Source organism: Bufo gargarizans, chromosome 3 (genome assembly GCF_014858855.1).
Source record: "Bufo gargarizans isolate SCDJY-AF-19 chromosome 3, ASM1485885v1, whole genome shotgun sequence".
NCBI classification, from domain to species: domain Eukaryota; kingdom Metazoa; phylum Chordata; class Amphibia; order Anura; family Bufonidae; genus Bufo; species Bufo gargarizans.
The window spans coordinates 238,361,907-238,384,589 of NC_058082.1; the positions used below are offsets into that span (position 1 = coordinate 238,361,907).

At 45.6% G+C, this 22,683-nt stretch overlaps 1 protein-coding gene across 8 annotated transcripts in view; it reads right to left on the reverse strand.

Moving 5' to 3' along the window:
- Positions 1-22,683, reverse strand: part of DMD (dystrophin) — a 3,186,583-nt gene that overhangs the window by 156,997 nt on the left and 3,006,903 nt on the right. Inside the window, exon 1 of one of the 8 annotated variants that reach the window (XM_044284726.1) lies at positions 12,350-12,482. The exons of the other annotated variants lie outside the window; for them this stretch is intronic. Within the exon in view, the coding sequence (XP_044140661.1) occupies positions 12,350-12,369 (20 nt within the window). The 5' untranslated portion in view covers positions 12,370-12,482. Of the gene's footprint in view, positions 1-12,349; positions 12,483-22,683 lie in introns of those variants that run through there. 8 annotated transcript variants of the gene reach the window in all.

Consider the following 22,683-nt stretch of genomic DNA (forward strand, 5'->3'; position numbering starts at 1 on the left):
GTATGTCCCAGACGCAACAGATGGCGGACATTCACTTTAATCGGTCCGCGATCTGCCTGTTCCGCAAAAAGATAGGACATGTCCTATCTTTTTGCGGAACAGAAGTACGGGACGAAACCCCACGGAAGCACTCCGGAGTGCTTCTGTAAGGTTCCATTCCGCATCTCCAGATTTGCGGACCCGTTGAAGTGAATACAGCAACTGGTTTGTGTGCAGGAGGCCTAAGGCTGAGTTAAAGGGAACATGTCACCTCCAAAACACATTTCAAACCGACATCATTACCTTACAGTAGCCCCCGGTGTGTTCCTAATCATGTTTTTTATTCCTCCACTGGTTGTTGTATACTTTATAAAAACGCTTTTTTAATCCGTGTTTTCTCTATCCTCAGAGTCAGCTTGAAGTCAAGGGGGCAGCGGCCTCCTTGCTTCAAGTCAAGCTAAGCCCACCCCTTACCCGTTCTCCCTTCACTTTGCTGTGAGGCTGGGATCGTGCAAGTCTCGCACATGCGCGGTGCACTCCTTGTCACTGCGCGATCCCGTCTCTGGCTCCCGCACTCAGCCAGCCGCTTTCCTCTCTCTGCGCATGCGCCGGGCTCGGTTCGTATAATTATGGTAAATATCTCCCTTTCTGATCATGAAATGCACATCTACTGTACTAACTGGTAGCTTGCAGATATGGTAATATAGTTACAGTATTATAGTTAGGCCTCTTTCATACGGGCGTGAGTTTTTTTTGCCCGGATAAGAGCCGGGTGCGTTGCGGGAAAATGCGCGATTTTTTCTGCGCAAGTGCAAAACATTGTCATGCGTTGCACTCGCGTGAGAAAAATCGCGCATGTTTGGTACCCAAACCCGAACTTCTTCATAGAAGTTCGGGCTTGGGATTGATGTTCTGAAGATTGTATTATTTTCCCTTATAACATGGTTATAAGGGAAAATAATAGCATTCTGAATACAGAATGCATAGTAAACCAGCGCTAGAGGGGTTAAAAAAAAAATAAAAAATAATTTAACTCACCTTAGTCCACTTGATCGCGAAGCTGGCATCTCCTTGTGCCTCCTCTGCGCTGAAGTTGAACAGGACCTGGGGTGAGCTGCTCCATTAAATATCGGTTAAGGACCTTTGATGACGTCACTCCGGTCATCACATGGTACGTCACATGATCTTTTACCATGGTGATTCACCATGGTAAAAGACCATGTGATGACCGGAGTGACGTCATCGAAGGTCCTTAAGCTCTATTTAATGGAGCAGCTCACCCCAGGTCCTGTTCATCAGCAGCGGAGACACAAGGGCTTCGCGAGCAAGTGGACTAAGGTGAGTTAAATTATTTATTATTTTTTTTAACCCCTCTAGCGCTGGTTTACTATGCATTCTGTATTCAGAATGCTATTAATTTTCCCTTATAACCATGTTATAAGGGAAAATAATAATGATCGGGTCTCCATCCCGATGGTCTCCTAGCAACCATGCGTGCAAATCGCACGGCATCCGTACTTGCTTGCGGATGCCATCCGATTTTCACACACCCCATTCACTTCTATGGGGCCTGCGTCACGTCAAAATCAGGAAAATATAGAGCATGCTGCGATTTCAACTGAACGCACAAGTGATGCGTTAAAAACATCGCTCATGTGCACAGCCCCATAGAAATGAATGGGTCAGGATTTAGTGCGGGTGCCATACGTTCGCCGCACGGAAAACTCGCCCGTGTGAAAGGGGCCTTAGAGTTCCTCCAAGATTTAACTTCATTTTACAATGATATCAAATACATTTAAAGGGGTATTCCGGTTGTTAAAAGTTATCCCTTATCCACAGAATAGTAGAATAAATATTAGATTGGTGGGGGTCCTAACACTGAGAACCCCACTCATCACAAGACTGAGTACCCCATACTCCTCTGAAATGAACAAAATGCGAACCGTCACTCCATTTACCCCTATGGGAATTCTGGAAATAGACAATCGTCACTAATGGGGGGGGGGGGGGGTGTACCTGTTCTCCTACTGCTGGCAACCCCACCAATCTAAATCTAATACTTATCCCCTACCCTGTGGATAGAGGATATCTTAACAACCGGAAGAACCCTTTAACCCTCCCCTAAAACTATTAAAGGACCAGTACTATTCAAAATTTGTTTTGTTTAACGACAGCTGAAGCCGGGTACGCAAAGAGTTAACCTGTACACATTCTTCTACGTTACTCCATCTTGGAGGGAAAAGCAGGATTAAAAGATCAATTGAATTTTAATCTTTTTTCAACATCCCCTTTATTTGGTTGTATAGGGTGCATTAGGGAGTGCGTGGAACGTCAGTTCAGTAAGAGAGGCATTGTACTGTACATTACTATACCATGATAGGTCCAGCAGAGGACACACTAGGGTCCCTCACTGGGCTGCCAATCAAAAATTATTTAAAGGGATCGGTCCAGGAGAATTTTTTTATAAATAATAATTGTCATCTTCAGGATAGGTTACAAACGTATGTTCGTTTGGGAAGTAACCATTGGAACCAGCACAATTACTAGAAGAGAAATTTGAATGCTAGCCTACCCCTCCCATAGGCACACACATCATCATGACATTTCAAGTAACAATTTGAGGCAAAGTTCATACATTGTGTTACGGAAAACAGCTCTAAAGCCGTCAAGGGCTTACACTTCCTGATAGGCTCTGTGGTAAAATCCTACCTAACAGGATCGCTGCGCATGCTCATGGAAGTTTACCACCATGGTGGCGGTCATCAGGCCCAGCAACTAAGGGGCCCCATATCCACTCCGTTATTGATGACCATGAAAGGGGCGTGGAAATTTGCTACGGAGCCCCAAGGCTACTGTGCATCATTTTTATTTATTTTTTTCTTCATTTTAATTACCTTATACTAGGGATGGCCAACCTGAGGCCCTCCAGCTGTTGCAAAACTACAACTCCTATCATGCCCAGACAGTCTACAGCTTTCAGCCTACAGCAAGGCATGGTGGGAGTTGTAGTTTTACAACAGCTGGAGAGCCAGGCCTGCCCTATACTATGACACCATGTGTATGTATTATACATACATGTGACGTCATTAGGCTACCTACAAACTAGTGCGGGTTTACAAACAGAATTTCAGTGCAGATTCTTGTGCAAATTTTTCTGCATCAAAACCCGTATGTTTTACAAGCAGATTTTGTTGCCAATTGTGATGCGGTTATGCCTTGATCTCACCCTTTGCACAGTGCAGTTGCCCTTCTCTTTTTTTTTTTTCTCCTGCTGTGAGGTCACAGGCACATGGTGACCCTTTTTCCTATGCTGTGGAATCATGGCGTGCATCATCCCTGTACTGTGACATCACTGGGTGCATTGCTTGTTCCAGCACTGTCACGTCACAGAGTGCATCGCCTCAGCATCGTGACGCCACAGAGTGCATCGCGACGCCACAGAGTGCATCGCCTCAGCATCGTGACGCCACAGAGTGCATCGCCTCAGCATCGTGACGCCACAGAGTGCATCGCCTCAGCATCGTGACGCCACAGAGTGCATCGCCTCAGCATCGTGACGCCACAGAGTGCATCGCCTCAGCATCGTGACGCCACAGAGTGCATCGCCTCAGCATCGTGACGCCACAGAGTGCATCGCCTCAGCATCGTGACGCCACAGAGTGCATCGCCTCAGCATCGTGACGCCACAGAGTGCATCGCCTCAGCATCGTGACGCCACAGAGTGCATCGCCTCAGCATCGTGACGCCACAGAGTGCATCGCCTCAGCATCGTGACGCCACAGAGTGCATCGCCTCAGCATCGTGACGCCACAGAGTGCATCGCCTCAGCATCGTGACGCCACAGAGTGCATCGCCTCAGCATCGTGACGCCACAGAGTGCATCGCCTCAGCATCGTGACGCCACAGAGTGCATCGCCTCAGCATCGTGACGCCACAGAGTGCATCGCCTCAGCATCGTGACGCCACAGAGTGCATCGCCTCAGCATCGTGACGCCACAGAGTGCATCGCCTCAGCATCGTGACGCCACAGAGTGCATCGCCTCAGCATCGCGACGCCACAGAGTGCATCGCCTCAGCATCGCGACGCCACAGAGTGCATCGCCTCAGCATCGCGACGCCACAGAGTGCATCGCCTCAGCATCGCGACGCCACAGAGTGCATCGCCTCAGCATCGCGACGCCACAGAGTGCATCGCCTCAGCATCGCGACGCCACAGAGTGCATCGCCTCAGCATCGCGACGCCACAGAGTGCATCGCCTCAGCATCGCGACGCCACAGAGTGCATCGCCTCAGCATCGCGACGCCACAGAGTGCATCGCCTCAGCATCGCGACGCCACAGAGTGCATCGCCTCAGCATCGCGACGCCACAGAGTGCATCGCCTCAGCATCGCGACGCCACAGAGTGCATCGCCTCAGCATCGCGACGCCACAGAGTGCATCGCCTCAGCATCGCGACGCCACAGAGTGCATCGCCTCAGCATCGCGACGCCACAGAGTGCATCGCCTCAGCATCGCGACGCCACAGAGTGCATCGCCTCAGCATCGCGACGCCACAGAGTGCATCGCCTCAGCATCGCGACGCCACAGAGTGCATCGCCTCAGCATCGCGACGCCACAGAGTGCATCGCCTCAGCATCGCGACGCCACAGAGTGCATCGCCTCAGCATCGCGACGCCACAGAGTGCATCGCCTCAGCATCGCGACGCCACAGAGTGCATCGCCTCAGCATCGCGACGCCACAGAGTGCATCGCCTCAGCATCGCGACGCCACAGAGTGCATCGCCTCAGCATCGCGACGCCACAGAGTGCATCGCCTCAGCATCGTGACACCAGAGTGCATCGTCTCAGCATTGTGACGCCACAGAGTGCATCGTGACACCAGAGTGCATCGTCTCAGCATTGTGACACCACAGAGTGCATCGTGACACCAGAGTGCATCGCCTCAGCATCGTGACGCCACAGAGTGCATCGCCTCAGCATCGTGACGCCACAGAGTGCATCGCCTCAGCATCGTGACGCCACAGAGTGCATCGCCTCAGCATCGTGACGCCACAGAGTGCATCGCCTCAGCATCGTGACGCCACAGAGTGCATCGCCTCAGCATCGTGACGCCACAGAGTGCATCGTGACACCAGAGTGCATCGTCTCAGCATTGTGACGCCACAGAGTGCATCGTGACACCAGAGTGCATCGTCTCAGCATTGTGACACCACAGAGTGCATCGTGACACCAGAGTGCATCGTCTCAGCATTGTGACACCACAGAGTGCATCGTGACACCAGAGTGCATCGCCTCAGCATTGTGACACCACAGAGTGCATCGTGACACCAGAGTGCATCGTCTCAGCATTGTGACACCACAGAGTGCATCGTGACACCAGAGTGCATCGTCTCAGCATTGTGACACCACAGAGTGCATCGTGACACCAGAGTGCATCACCTCAGCATTGTGACACCACAGAGTGCATCGTGACACCAGAGTGCATCGCCTCAGCATTGTGACATCACAGTGTGCATCGTGACACCACAGAGTGCATCGTCTCAGCATTGTGACATCACAGAGTGCATTGTGACTAGGGATGAGCGAATCGACTTTAAATAGAAAAACTAAATTCTCAAAAACTTAAACTCTCAAAAAACGTTGTTGTAATACTGTACGAAGTTCCGGCTCCGTACAGTATTGATGAGCCAAAGTTTTTACTGCGAAGTTGCACTGTGTAATAACTTTGGGAATGAATTATTACTATAAAAAACCTTCGTACCGAACTCTGGTACCTTGAAACAGAACACAGAGTGCATTGTGGCATCGCAGAGGGCATCGCCTCCGCACTGTGGCATCACAGAGGGCATCGCCATCGTGATCCGCATGCTTTCTGCATCTGTATGTCTGTTCTGTAAAAGGATAGAACATGTCCTTTACTTTGCCACAAAATGTGAAACACCATGCAATTTGCGGACCACAAAATACATACGGTCACGTGTGTGACGCCTAACCTGAATATTCCACGTATAACCTATAGAAGATCTTAGGCTAGCCTCGGCTATACTGTTGAGGTTTGCATCCTTTTTTTTTTCTTCCTAAAAAGTGAAATAAAAATCCTCACAGCGATCAATGAGTAAATTAGACCAGAGCGAGAGGTGGCCGCAAGTGCTTACATACAATATGGCTGCCTCCTTGCTTACAGACGCCCTGGGGATATGTTTCAAGGAGTGCCATTCATGTAACTTCTCCATCCAGTGGGAAATAACATCTAATGATGGTGCGAGCCATGACAATAACCTTTCATCAATTAAAAATAAAAAAATAAAAAACTCCCTTAATAGCCAGATGGAAATCGAATGTCTAACGTAGCAAGTTCCAGAGTATGTCCCCTGGCAAAGCTCCTGCTGTGCTAATTGACAAGTGAAGAATTTAAAGCGTCGAAAATTATTCTGCGTGGACTGAACTGAGACTGACAAACTTATGGCACATGGAAAACAATTACGCGGCCTCCAAGAGGGATGCGCCTGCTGTCTGGCACCGCAATGAAAGAGGGCTTTTCAAGAGTCTAGTGGCTGATAACACAGAGGGCAGATTTGCTCGGGTACTTTATATGCACAGCACAAGGAGGCTGCAGCTATTTCACTTCTGGTCTGAAAAGTACTGCCGCCGCGGCCTCCCCCTGCACACTCCGAAAGTTATCATTAATTCCAAACACAATCTCGCAGCTTAAGAAAAGGTTAGACTCCAGCGAGAGTTCCCTTCCTAAGCTGCTCTGCCATTTTCAAAGGCCATTTAATTGTTAGCTTTGGGAATGGAAGGTAGGCTGCACTAAGACTGAGGCAAGAGCCGGACGCCTTAAACCTGGAGGATGAAATGCCAGCTCAGCACCTGGCGGGTGCACGACACCTTGTAATACTGACAATCCTTAATTGGGACTTGATAAGAAGAGGGTAGTGGTAGCGATTCTGACGAGGCAGGCAAGAAAGGGTTTGATCTGAAGATCACACTGCGAGGGATTATTTCCTTTCGTACAGTCATTTATTAAAGTGATGTGCCTAAATGGATAAAAATATCTGCAATCTTTTTTATTTTTTTGAAGCCAGATAAGCAAGTCAACATGCTCCTGCAGACAGAACGCACTACTAACTGGCACGTTACAGTCAAAGACAGAGGAGAAAAAGGAGAAAGGGGAAAAAAAAAAAAAAAAAAAAAAAAAAAAAGCTGCAGCAGGTTGAGATAGAAGCGTGAAATTGGCGGAGATGGGATCCACAAACAATGAGATCAAAAAGTCTATTCTGACAGCGTGTGCGAATCCAGCCCTTCCAAATCAAGGGAACATTTCACAGTCCTTTAAACTTGGGAGGTTTAACTTGCCATAGGCACTGGTCTCAGATGAAAGATTCAAAAAGGTATCGGTATCAAGAAAGTTGTCATGGTAGAGAAAAGAATGTAGCGAGAAAATACAAAAAAAGAGAAAATTAGGGCCGAATTCCACTGAAAACCTGAGATGTTTTTATGCTCAGCTTTGTAGGGTTGTTGGATATATTCTAACCTAGCAGAGGGATGGAAACGACCGGGGACCATGAGCTTTCCAATGGGTGGACCACAACCCCATACCACAGCTTACCCATGAGAGTGGTGAGGACTGGAGGTTACCTGATGCATCACATGTAGTGGTAATGGTGTGGTGGGTGTGACTGTACCGTACCCTCAAATCTCTCAGGACAGGGATACTCAACCTGTCGGCCCTCCAGCAGTTGCAAAACGACAACTCCCAGCATGCCTGGACAGCCTACAGCTATTAGGGCATGCTGGGAATTGTAGTTTTGCAACAGCTGGAGGGCCGCAGGTTGAATATCCCTGTCTCAGGAGAATTCACTCCGGTACGGCCACACCGTTTTTTCGATGAGGTTTTGAGGTGGATCTGCCTGCAAGATTTTTTTTTTTGCTAGAAGTGGATTTGAAAGAATCGGAAATATAAAAAGGAAGGGTTTATACTTAACATGACCAAAAACCAAGTACAGGTAGAGATTTTCTGTATTCCCAGCAGTGGTCCAGATACAAAGACCTCATGAGAGCCACTTGTTCTTCAGAGAAAACCAAGTCTCCAACCTGATATATTTATCAGAAGAGCTATACATTCCTTATACTGTACATACCCCAAGGAAATAGGACTTTGGAGACCACTTATTTGCACAACCCCCTGCCCTTCTTCCCAAGGGTGATTTCACACAGTCAGGGAAGGTTCACGTGGAGTTTTATGGCGGAGGTTTTGAGGAACATTTTCTTGAAGGTTTTTCAGCCCAAGCCAGAAGTGGATTCAAAAGGAATTGAAAATATAAAAAGAAAGGATCCTGCTGGACCCACTTCTGGCTGTGGCTGAAAAACCTATGGAAAAAGCTGCTTCAAAACAGTGTGAACCTAACCCTCACAGTTTTTGATCCCAAGCGAGAAGTGGATTTAAAAAAACTTCTCCTTGCTGGATCCAATTCTGGCTTGGGTTGAAAAAACTGCAGTAAAGGTTTTTTTAAGGAATGGGAGAAAGCACCCCTAGTAGAAGTAAGGTGCCAACGTGGAGGTGGCATACACAAAACAAGGTAATCCCATAACGATGCTCCTTACTTCCAAAACATAGAAGAAAATGTGTAGATTGAATAATCCAGCCTACAGGGCATTAATTGGCATAGCCACAACAAAATAAGGATTATCGGCCGTTTCATGCCTAAATAATGAAGTTAATCAGGATTATCCACTACTGAGGACAGATCAGCAGGGATCGAAGGAAATCTCTGCACTTAACCTTCAGCAATACAATGACATATAAAGGGATGGTCTAAGGATAGGACTCCATGAGGACATGACACAGGGGCAAGAATCTACTGTTCCAGTAACCTCCACAGGGAGTAAGTGGAAAATACAATTACAATGGGATTTCACAGCAATTGGTCGGTGACTAATCCCACCCGTCTACCTACAACTTAATAAATAGCACCTAAAGCAGGGATGTCAAACTCGTGGCCCTCCAGCTGTTGCAAAACTACAACTCCCATCATGCCTGGGCATACTGCAGCTATCAGTGAATGCTAGGAGTTGTAGTTTTGCAACATCTGGAGGGCCATGAGTTTGACATCCATGACCTAAAGAGTAGGGGAACGAGGTAAAAATGGAAATGTCCTACTGGTCACTTTCTAGAAAACTTGGAAATGTACTACTAGTCATTTTTCTAAAGAAAAATTGGAAAGAATTATACAGAATTATTTCTAAAAGCAAGTAAATGTAGACCCCCTTAATTTCGATATATAGATTATAAGCTCATATAGACAAGAGCCACACTCTGTATATGTAGTGTACACCATTCCTGCATGCACTAGTGCAGTGATGGCTAACCTCCTGCACTCTGGTTTTGGGGAAACTTACGACTCCCAGCATGCTCCGTTCTGCAGAGTTTTGAGAAGAACCAAGCAAGTGTGCATCTTGGGAGTTGTAGTTTTACTACACAGCTGGAGTGCCGGAGGTTAGCCATCACAGCACTAGTGTGACGTATAACCAACCACAGCACATAGTACTGGGAAGAATGGTACCTGGGGCTGGAAAAATCCAGGTATAGACCGCACACCATCTGAGGACAGCACCCATAGCTATACTTAGGCATCTTTATTATTTCAGCACCCGCTATGCAGGGCTCCACCATAAGCCAAACATATTTCCCACACCGGAGAGAAAATCCAGGTATAGACCGCACACCATCTGGAGGACAGCACCCATAGCTATACCTAGGCATCTCTACTATTTCAGCACCCGCTATGCAGGGCTCCACCGGAAGCCAAACATATTTCCCACACCGGAGAGAAAATCCAGGTATAGACTGCACACCATCTGAGGACGGCACCCATAGCTATACTTAGGCATCTCTACTATTTCAGCACCCGCTATGCAGGGCTCCAACGTAAGCCAAACATATTTCCCACACCGGAGAGAAAATCCAGGTATAGACCGCACACCATCTGAGGACAGCACCCATAGCTATACCTAGGCATCTCTACTATTTCAGCACCCGCGATGCAGGGCTCCACCATAAGCCAAACATATTTCCCACACCGGAGAGAAAATCCAGGTATAGACCGCACACCATCTGGAGGACAGCACCCATAGCTATACCTAGGCATCTCTACTATTTCAGCACCCGCTATGCAGGGCTCCACCGGAAGCCAAACATATTTCCCACACCGGAGAGAAAATCCAGGTATAGACCGCACACCATCTGAGGACAGCACCCATAGCTATACCTAGGCATTTCTACTATTTCAGCACCCGCTATGCAGGGCTCCACCATAAGCCAAACATATTTCCCACACCGGAGAGAAAATCCAGGTATAGACCGCACACCATCTGAGGACAGCACCCATAGCTATACCTAGGCATCTCTACTATTTCAGCACCCGCGATGCAGGGCTCCACCATAAGCCAAACATATTTCCCACACCGGAGAGAAAATCCAGGTATAGACCGCACACCATCTGAGGACAGCACCCATAGCTATACCTAGGCATCTCTACTATTTCAGCACCCGCGATGCAGGGCTCCACCATAAGCCAAACATATTTCCCACACCGGAGAGAAAATCCAAAGACTTTACTGTCCCAGAGAGCTGACCTACTTTGTAAAACCTCTGCCGCCTGAATAATCACACAACCCGGCACCCATCTGTATTCAGCGCTCCTCTATCTGCATGGTTGTAAAAGGGATATAGTCAAAATTGCTCAGAGAGAGGGGAAAAAAAAAAAAATATATGAAATAACCGTATTTCAGGACAATCACTGCATTGACAAGTGGAATAAGGCGGGTACGGAGAGGAGAATGCATATACAGATCTGGAATCCACACAATCATCCCGCCTAAATCCAGGGATCAGTCTCATCTGAGCAGAACTTTACTTTTAATGCATGATGGCCATGTGAATGAGGAAAACCAATAAAAGGGACTTAGGTAAACAGGGAGATTGGGACACGCTGTGTAAAAGGAGCCTCGGCGCAGTACAAAGGTCATGGAGCAGACCTGGAACCCTGTTTACTTTCTCAGGAAGACACAGGTAATGATTACATGTTACTGTCGCTTTAAGAGCCAGCGCTCAGACTGGCGGACTGCTCCCCTGTCTGTGCAGAGACACCAATCCACATTCCCAGATGTCCTCCAGGTATCTACAATGAAGCAGAGCCGAGTGTGTCAGATGCATTATCGCCATCATATTCCACAGCGCTGCATACGTCACGCTAATCCCTGCTCTCAATGGGGCTCACAATCTAAATTCCAAAATTAATCCATTAATACGTTTGTGGTTCTGCAGAGAACTGCTCATTCTGCAATATAGCACCAACACGTTCTGCTGCGCTGTACACAGGACGCACTCATCCAAGCTCCGACCGAATTCAGCTCTGCTACATCTGTATAGTAAACTACGACTCCCAAGATGTACACTTGCTTGCCTGTTCTCAGAACTCCACAGAAATGAATGGAGCATGCTGGGAGTTGTAGTTTCACCACAGCTGGAGTGCCGCAGGTGAGCCATCACTGGTCTAGAACTACTTTGTCAGGACTATACATGAACATTTTGGGACAGGACGCAGATCTCGGAGAGGGTGACATGTCGACGACGCCTCGACTGAGAGAATTGTGTCACTTATTTAGTTACATTTTTTGTTTTTGCATCAAAACAAACTAAAAAAATAAAATAAATACAAAACCCCCAATATTTCATTTCTGACAAATCCGTCGCTACTGTGCGGGGTTATTCCAGTCCACACTATACAGGTAGGCGTCCTCGGGCAGGATTCCTCAAAAGGATATTTATGGCTGGGGATGCTCTCTCCCCAAGGGCTAGCGGATGGAAAAGCATGCACAAGGTAATGTAACGCTGCAGGAAAATACATGTGATACCACGGCTCCTAAAAACACGAGGGATAACGCGGTCGCCTCCGCGAACTTCCTAAGTAAAACTTGTGGCTATTCTGCTGAGCTAGCCCTTCTGCCCCCATGCCTGGTCCCTGCCCAAACACCAATATATGGCAGGAAATAAAAGAATAGCAACAATGCCAGTGGGTCTCCTCAGAAAGTTGACCTTTTTCCTAAGTGTGAAAGGGGGAGGTCAGGCAGCCTCTGATGCTACAGGCACCCACCGTAAGCCTATGGGAAGGAGTAGCACCCAGGAGTTTGTCATCTGGTACAAGCCATGATGTGGGCTTCCAGGTACACAGCGTCCCGGCATTGTACGTGCTTGGTAGCCGCCTGGCTCATCTGTGGATGAGAGGAGGGAAGCAGCAGGGTAGCCTTCTTCCCGGCACCCGGGGCACAGTTCCCCCCGCCCGCCGGCCGGGCCCGCCGCTCACTTACCCTTTCAGCAGCTCCCTCATGGCTGGGAGAAGTGGGGCTCACACTGCGAGGAGGTGACGGTCCGGGCTCTCACTACACGGGAGCACAGAGCTAGCACTGCGGTGATACTAGCACTACACCGGGCTAAGGCGAGCGGGAGGAGGCGTGTGAGGAGGAGGAGGGACGCCTGCAGGCTAGACAGGGCGGCTCTGCCTATTAACCCTTCCAAACCACTACCAAGGGGGTCTCTCTGCCCATTTCGGTGCCAGTATGTATGCCATGCGTGCAGAGCAGGATCAGTGGTCCATAGTCATGTAACCCGTTCATTTCTGATGAATTTTATGCAAGCCTTTAAAAAAAAAAAAAAATGAAAATAAACGTTTAACCAGTTTGATGCCAGTGTTCATGCCCAGAACCATTTGGAAGTAGAGTGAATGTTATGTCTTTATAGAAGGGTGTCTATTGGTAGTGAGATATTTAAAGGGGTTCTCTGAGACCAGAGGAGTTACTCACCCATCAGAGTCACCTTGAGAGAGGGACAGGCTAAATGCACGCCATCCGGATTGTGTGCCGAAAAAATCCGCACTGTAGGTCGTGCACATTTTTATTCTATGAGAATCTGAAATTCTCGTGTACGTACGCAATGTCGATTTTTTTTTTTCCATACGGATTTTGATTATAAAATCCGCAATATGACCATTTAGTTTTTTTTTTCCTGGCCGGATTTTCTCCATTCACTTCAATGGGGAGAGTAAAATCTACATGTAAATCCGCACCAATTGATGCACCAACATCTGCAGATTTCAGTGCGTAAATCCTGAATGGGTGTATTTACCCTTAGGGTACTTTCACACTAGCGTCAGAGGAATCCGCTAGGTGGTTCTATTGCCAGAACTGCCTGCCAGATCCAGAAATCGGTGTGCAAACGGATAGCATTTGTTTCCGGATGCGGATCCTTCTGACAAATGCATTGAAATACCCGATCCGTCTTTCCGATGTCATCCGGAAAAACTGATCCGGTAATTATTATTTTTTTCACATTTTTAAAGGTCTGCACATGCGCAGACCGGAAAACCGAATCTGTTTATCCGGAAACACTGGTTCATTTCAATGAAAAATAATGCCGGATCTGGCATTTTAGCAACTGTTCCGGAATTTTGGCCAGAGAAAATACCACAGCATGCTGCGGTATTTTCTCCGGCCAAATACCCTAAGAGGGACTGAACTGATGCATCCTGATGCATACTGAACGGAATGCTTTCCATTCAGAATGCATTAGGACAAAAAGTGTTTTTTTCCGGTATTGAGCCCCTGGGACGGAACTCAATACCGTAAAACTTTAACGCTAGTGTGAAAGTACCTTTAGAGGGTGCAGAACCTTTAGACAGCAAGGTATTTGCTAGTAACTCAGAGATGGCCAACCAGTGGCCTTCCAGCTGTTGCAAAACTACAACCCCCACCATGCCCTGCTGTAGGCTGATAGCTGTAGGCAGTGTGGGCATGTTGGGAGTTGTAGTTTTGCAACAGCTGGAGAGCCTCAGGTTGGCCATTCCTGTGCTAGTTTATGGCTTCCGTCCTCCTCTACTTGACCAGAAGTGCAATATGCCGTCTACACACACGTCTCCGCCGCCAGCCTATCAATGGCATCAGCGTGACGTGTGCAGATATGGCATGTGACCCCCTGTCACTGCTGAGGCCATTGCTCCACCTCACCCCACTGTAGGTGACATGAGTGAAGTTCTTGTATATAGCAAGTCTGTTCTGTAGGTGCAGGAGAGTCCATTTGTGAGTCAGCCATCGTATAAGTGATCATGAGGGTCCGTACAGACCACAGACTATACCGTATATTACTATTGTTTTGCGATATGCACTACTCCAATAATTCACGAGCAGGGGCAAGAATAATATCAAAATCCCTACTGATTCAACGTGACAGATTGTAGATTACAAGTTTACAACAGCATAAATGCTATAGAAGTGCAGTGCCCCAGTGGACAACTGCAAAGGGGTTAATTACTGCAAAAAGAGTTAATGTTGAGTGAAATGTGATTTATTGTTGAAGCAGTTATTTCTTTATATGTCATGTACACAAATAGGCATATATGGGCAATGTATGGTTAATATTGGCAGACTGGCTAGGTTACCAGAGTGATGGACTAAGCCCAGCCCCAGTTCGTTAGTAGAAGATTCTTGTCTGAGAAGAGCTACAGGAAGGATGTGTATGTGAGAGTTCATGCAGACCAACACCAGGTCCAGAGAACTTTTGTTTCTTCTGAGACCACAGCTGTCAAAGAAGTTACTTTCCTATCAGAGTGACCTTGGGAGAGACCAGGCTCGTTCTCTCTGCCCTGCATCTCCCACTATGGCTGCAATGAGGTTGTAAAGAATTGGGGACCCCGATAACGTTAGTCTCAGCCTTGTTTGGCTAGGCTATGTTCAGATTTGGAGGTGATTTGTACCAAAATACGGTGCGGAATGACTCCCAGCCAAGATGCCCTTGCCAGCAACAGATACCATCATACAGCACCAAAATACACCGTCTGAGGGTAAATTCACAAGTGGCAGTGCTGCTGCAGAAATTTCTGCGACTGTTCCATGTACACATTCATGCACATGCTACATTAACAACCCCATTCAGAGGAATTGATTTTCAGTTACAGAAATGTCTGCAGTAAATCTGCTGTCAGTCAGTATACCCTAAGGTCATGTTCGCACAGCAGATTCTGCACTGGGCATTTGGCGTGTTTTCCATGCCAAAACCTGTGTGGAATCTGATCTCAATTCACCTTCAACTGTTTTCAGTGGGAAAACCACTCTGTAGTGCATACGCTCTGTAGAGCATTTATTCGCCTGCGTGGATTCCACCTAACATGTTCATTGTTGGCGTGGAAAATAAAATAAGAGGAAAGTCTAAAAAAACACATCCAAATCCATATCAATATCCACATCAAAAGGACAGGAAATGTGTGGAATTTTAATGTGGATCCCACACCTAAATTTTCAGGATGATAATACCTACCTTAAGGACAGTGGTGCACCTACCAAGGAAGCAGACTACACCAGTGCTATGGGACTTGGGGGGCAGCAGGATGAACTCATTTTCCTGCTTTGGGGGGAGCTCAGCTGCAGCTGCATTCATTGACAACTGTATACATTCCTATGCACTGAGCTCCCCCTAGTGGTGGCTGCAGGCAGCCAGTTTTATACTACATTGTAGGAGGGCAAGCAGGATATTTAGATCTGTATGGGAGAGATTTATTAAAGTGTATATGTCAGATGTCTGGCGTAAATACAATGGAAAAGTTGGTGCTCAGAATGAACGACATACGAATAAATCACCTATTGCACTTTTTCCGACACAAAAGTCAGGTAAAGCGAGTGATGCAGAGTGCAACTTTTTTAAAAATGTATTTTTTTATTTAAAATGTTCTCTACAAAATTGTCCAATTGTCAGAAATCTCAGTTGGGAGGGCCCATACAAAGTTTTGCTATGGGGCCCTATTAGATTTTTGAGCACCCTTCCTAAGGATTTGCACAGGAACGTCGGCAGCAGAATTTTGTGCAAAAATGCAGTAGATTGCATTGGCCCAAAAAGTGTCAGGTAGACAACCTACAAGAATGGTGCATGGTGGCACACTGAAAACTGGGGCGTCTACTTGTACCAGTGAGGGGTTTTGCTGGCCATGTACACACTGATGCAGTTTCTGTGCGTAATATTAATATGTCTCTATTCGTGCCAGTACAATAAAGCAATAAATGTAATAACCCTATGGAATGCCATGCGTGCGTAGATACAGATAAACGCATGGTCCTCTCCCCACTCAGTCTACACTTCTTAATCATGGAAGTTCAAGCATTGAAGAACGCAAAACGGGTCTCAGGGTCACCTGCATCTGACCCAAGCACTGGTCGGTGCCCTAATGCAGGCCCTACAAAGACTGCTCGGAGCACGCATTGATTGACCTTGCGCAGGTTTATTACACACTGGGAGATTTCTCACAGTTCCTGGTAATTCCATAGGAACAGTTTCATCCGGGATTGCACATAACATTTAGAAGCTGTGTGTAATGCCAAACCTCTGCAACATCCAATTCCTGTTTACTGCAGTCTGGGGATGTGATATTCCATACAAAATTGAGTTTCCATTTTAATTGAAATTATCCTTGAAATGTTAGGTAACTGGGGAAGTGATATCAGACCTCCTGACCATGCCTGAGCATTACACCATGTCCTAAAGGCTTTAATACAGTCTGAATTTTAATGCAGTTTTTTTTTATAGCCAAGCCAAAAATAGATTAGAAGGGAGTAAAAAGTAGGAAGCGGGGACTTATATTTGTCCTATTTTTGTATTCACGCACTGTGTTTGGCTTAGAAAATGACATCAAGAACTGCGTGTGTTAAACTGCTCTATGTGATCCCTCTCACCTTCACCAGTACTTTATGGGATAAGGCTGGATGGTTACTAGATCTGTCACTTATGCAAACAGCTAGAAACCTTTTTCCTGCTTTACACCACTGCATTTTGCAGTGACAGGCTTTAGGCGTAAAGCAAGACATGAAGATTTTTCTGTGGATTTTGCGATTAATTTGCAACAGATTTTAGTCTTTGCATGGAATGTGCATGAGCATTAGGTTCCTAGCTTATCTAGTCCTGTGAAGGTGAGCTATTGTATTGCCCTGACCTTCCATGCCCAATCTTTGCCTGTTGACTGGATTGATTCTGTGCTGCCTGACTTCCTCCGTATCTACCCTGTGCTGCCTGCCCTGACTTGTTAAACGCTTCCGTATCTACCCTGTGCTGCCTGCCCTGACTTGTTAAACGCTTCCGTATCTACCCTGTGCTGCCTGCCCTGACTTGTTAAACGGATTGAAAAAACTCTACTTGCCCTGACCTTGGCTTGTCCTCTGACCTTGCTCTCGACTCAGTTGTCTGGGTCAGAGACTACTGCAAAACAAAATGACCTGATGGTCCTTCTGCAGCAAAGTCCAGATCCTTGTACATAGATTAAAGCATGAAGGCCAGGGGGGGCACTTAGACAACACCCTTAGGGGTAACCCTAAATCAAATATTTTCCGTGGCACAGTGGGTCTGCACCGACTGTGTTACGCATAAGGCAACAGGACCGTGTCCAAGGAAGACACTTTACGCTTATACAGTGGGATAAAGAACTCACACCAATTATTTCTTCACTCTTCTTTGTGTTAGGAGGCTTGGGTGAAGCTTGCTGATTCCGTTAGGATGAAGACGGTAGCTAATAAACAGGCAATGGGTAGTCACTGTTTCATATGAAGTTTCCTGCCTCTATAGGTGCTGCTAGGCTTTTACGAAATAGAGACTGCATAGTGTTGGATAGACTACATTGTATGGCGGTACATCAGCAGGACACTTAGTAGTGTTGTCACATATGGCACCATACTCTTTCTGGAGGGAAATAAAAATATGAGACAAACCTATCAGTCTAAAGAAGAAGAAGCAGCTACTTAAACATCAAAGCGTTGTACCAGATCATGCTGGCATAATCTTAAGTGTTAAAATGTGCTGAAAAGAAAAACCTTGATGATTTAAATAACACGTTTCTCATGCCGCAGTCTATCCAGCATTCCTCGCATTGACTCTCACCACCTCAATACATTTTGACATTCTTTATAAAGCCATCTACATCCACAGGGCCAGGCAAGCAACCATTTGGGATCTCAAACGATATGGCCAAATTAACATATTATCTGGGGATCAGTCATTACTTTATTTACAGCACTTTAGATTACATTGAGCATGAACTGAATGTACTGAAACACAGGTTCATCAAAAACCGTATTAGAGATTATATCACAGCACGCAACGGGTCTTATCCTTACAGTAATCTCTTCATTCCGCTTTGATGAAAGTATCAGAGAAAGGCTTCATTAGCAATTCACTGATATAATGTTATTATAAGAATCGTAGGAACATTAAAAAATTACCGACCTGTCAGTAAAGGGAAATTCGCATTCTGCATGCTCTCTCTTCTCTATCGTGAACAGACTACGGGCAACAGTCTATAGCTGGTTCTCAATCCCAAATCTAAAAAGAGTCATTTCAATCATCACGAGTTGGGATTTACTGATCGTTGAGAATTGTGGCTATCACTGGTAACTAACAGCTCTCCGGTTTGGCTCATAGAGAGGGTGACGGGAGTAGGACCCCTCTCTTTGATGTCCATATGCAAAGGGGATGTCTTAGATTACAGAGACCCACCATTTCACTTGTAAATGTTCTGCTGTAGGTTATCACCAGGGGCGTAGCTATAGGGCTTCTTTGGGGCCTGAACTCAGAAGGGGCCCCATCCAGGAGGAGGACTAAAAGATTTTATTGTCAGGGCCCCCTCGACAGTATTATACAATGACATTATATACAGAGACACTGTAGGAAAAGGACAGAGCGGCAGAGAGAGCGATCTTGACTAGGCACAGGAATGGGGGTTTCAAAGAAGTTTGCTTTGCACTCTCACAAAAAAGAATGATATCTCCGGAGAGAGGATTCTTCAGTTTCACATAGATGGTGGTACAGTAAGTAGCTCAAGGGCTAACAATGGCCAAAAGCTAGCTATAGCCATTAGATAGCTTCAGCCCCAAATTTCCATATCAATTAGATGACATAATTAGGCATTACAAATTTTTACAAAATGAAGCGAAGGGTTTATTTTTGTGTCTACAGCTTCTATGACCATCCTATATCCATAATTACAGACTATTAACTATGTATAGTCCGTCCGATTCTGTAATTATAATCCCTTTGGTGTATTCCCTTCTTCTTGATAATTTACTAGTTGTATGAAATTATGACTGCAGGATCAGACTACACAGGGTTTGTTTGTAGTCTGTAACCATGGAGACACCGTCAACTGATTATAAAGATTATAATTAGATTCACATTTCAGGGCACCCTGTCATCCTGATAATCTGAAAAACTATATACAGCATGTAGTGACTGTCACCGAGAATACCCAAGAAGGTTTAATCACAGCAATTAACACTATGTGCAAATGGACAAATGATTAATACGCAGTAGATTATCATCAAATCTACATAAATGTGTTTTATAAGTGGTGAAAGCTATTTTTAAGGAAATATAGACGAATGGTTAAGTGTTTGACAAAGTTTTTTTTGCTAATTATTTTAGGACTAGACACATGGCCCCCACTTAAAGTAATGTCCCTTGAGTGCCCCCTCACAGAGTAATGCCTTCTTAAGTGGCCCCCAGAGTAATTTCCCCTTAAGTGGACCCCCACACAGTTATGACCCTTAGGTTTTCCTTCACTGAGTGATTCCTCCTAAGTGGTGCTCCGCACAGTGATGCTCCTTAAAGGGGTTGTTCCATAAAAAATATTCTACAGTTTTCAAACCAGCACCTGGATATGAACACTTTTGTAATTACATTTAGATAAAATTTTAGTATAGCCAGTGAGTTATTCAATAAAATGTAATTGTGTAGCGCCACCTGCTGTTTTTTTTTCTTTCTTATTTCTTTGACATGCCCACTGTGAAGGCCGCACATGCTCAGTGTCATCCTTTTACTGCCTCCTGAGCTGTGATAGGGAGAACATGGACACACCCCCTTAGCTGCAGCAGAAAAGACACTCCCCTTGAGTTGTCAGCTTGATATAATTCTAGATTGTCATGTACTATATGATGTCTGCTTTCATTTTTTTACATTAGTCATAGGATAACCCCTTTAAAAGTTCCCCCCACAGAGTGATGCCCCCTTAAGTGGCTCCCAAACAGTATGATGCTCTGCTAAGTGCCCCTTCGACCAGTTGAATACACCTGATTAGGGTTGTTACGATACCCAAATTTTGATTTCGATACCATAAAAAAGTATTGCGATACTCGATACCATCCGATACCATGCGGAAAAAAATAAAACACCAAAAAAGCTGCATGCATTCCGCATTTTATTGAACGTCCGGCCCATAATAGAACAGTCCGATCCTATTTTTTGGTGGGACAAGATGACTAAAAAATTGGCGAATCGCGCAGTTTTTATTCATTTTTTTTCTGTTATGGTGTTCACCGCATAGGAGATTTTTTTTATATTTTAATAGATTAGACTTTTCGGATGTAGCGATATGTAATATATTTATTTATTGTTTATATATTTTATATGTAAAATTGGGAAAGGGGGTGATTTATACTTAATATGTTGGTGTTTTTTTAAATTTTGTATTTGTTTTTTTACTTTTTATTTAATTCCCCCCTTAGGGGCTAGAACCTGGGATCTTTTAATCCCTTGTCCTATTCACCCTAATAGAGCTCTATCAGTGTGAATAGGACTTCACACTCTCCCTGCTGCCCTATGCATAGTACACACAGCAGCAGGGAGGTTACCATGGCTGCCATGGTAACCGATCGGAGCCCCAGGATTACACTGCTGGGGCTCCGATCACAACTGCCACTGCACCACCAATGAAGAGGAAGGGAGGGGACCCTGTGTCCACTTCCACCAATGATTTAATACTGGAGAGGTGGTGGGGGGTGGGGGGGGGTGCACTGCGCCACCAATGTTTTTAAACCATTAATACAAATACAGGAGTGCCGCACCTGAGGGGTTAACTGCTGCTGATCGCAGCTCCCTGTCATAGAGGCCTCCTGTATCTGTATTAATGGATTACTCCATTGGTAGTGCAGTGGCCACAGCCCCTCCCCTCCTCCGCCACTCTCTCTCCTCACTGGTGGCAGTGGCACGTGCTTCCTTGTCCTTGAATTGATACCGGTACAAAAGTATCGATTGAGTATCGATAATTTGATTCCCGGTGCAACCCTATCCCTGATATATCATAAAAAAATGACATTGTGTGCTTACATTGAAGGAGATACAGAATAACACAGTTTGTCACCATTTCTTTGGCTTAATCACATTTTCAGGAATGAAATGGCTCAGGGGTATGATTAATTTCATATAATTAAATACAGGTTGTACATTTTGCTATAAATAAACTTACATCTATGATCTGTAGCTCAGTGAAATAAATTGTAAACCCTCACCCTAGGGCAATGAAATCAAGCAAACTTGTAACTGCTTACCTCCCATCCCTTTTAATTTTATATTCCAGTCTCTTTACTACATTGGATATTTGGGTGGGACGTCCTACTGACTTCTTTTTGGTGCAATGCAAAAATCTGTCTTGCTTTCTTAAGGTCTCAATCACACAGAATAGATTTGATACACGTTTTTTAGTCAACCCCAGAAGTGGATAGTAAAGGGATGAAATATATAAAGGAGAGACTTGGGGGGGGGGGGGGGCTTTATCATGAGGGGAGAATATTTGAAGTCACTTTTGCTTGAATTTGTGTTGGAGTATTTTATGCCACATTTATCAAATATCACAGGTTGTTTGATAAATTTGGCTCGTCCTTAAACCTAGAGAAGCTTAGAGAAGCTACTCCAGTTTTCCTACTCCACCCTCCTCCTGGAGTGAGATTTTGACTTTTTTGCGACTTTTAAAAAAAGTCACAGTGATGAATCAAAGCTAACCACACCCACTTTTCCACCCATATTGCAAAACTGGAGTGAGTGGTATAAAAAATCAAAAAGTCTCAAATTTTTGCGCGAGTGTAAAAAGTTGCAAATTTTTGCACAAGCGCTTACATTTTGTGCAAGTGAGTGCAAAAAAGTTGCAAAAGCCCTATATTGTGACTTTTTGACACCAAAATTCTGGAGAGAAGTTATGAGAAATCAGGGCCTTGATGCTCAAGCAGATGGCAGAACTGTGCGCACTGAGTTACGGAACACAGTGCTCTATGGAGTCCCTATGGCTCTGTAATAAGAAAATGACACTCTGTGCTGCTATATAATACTTTCAGCTGACGTAGCTTCCAGCTCCTGCACAAGCGCGACCACCTCTTCATTCACCTCTATGGGAGTTCTAGTGCTCGGCTAGTGAATGGAGAATGGGCACACTTGCACAGTGCATCCTCTTTCATTTTTTGGGGTCCTATTCTAGTGATAGGTTCAAATCCCAGAGGTGGAACCTGCACCTATCTGACATTGTTGGCATATCCCAGTTATATGCCACCAATGTGTGAGATGGAAGAACCCCTTTAAGACATTATCCCAACACTGTAACACAATACCAGCTTTAAGCTTTAGAAGCTTTGCACATTGTTCAACTAAGCCACCATGATAAGCTTGTGCGTTAATGCACCAGGAATTACTTTAATGTGTCTAATAGATCTGAGTCTTCTGCACACATTCACATGTAGCGTTGCAGAATTCTAACATCTCTTATAAAGTGCCAGTAGGCAACACTGAGGCAAACGTCATACAGATGTAGCAAACTCTAACTTGACCGTTAACATGTTTAATATACTGTTGCAGC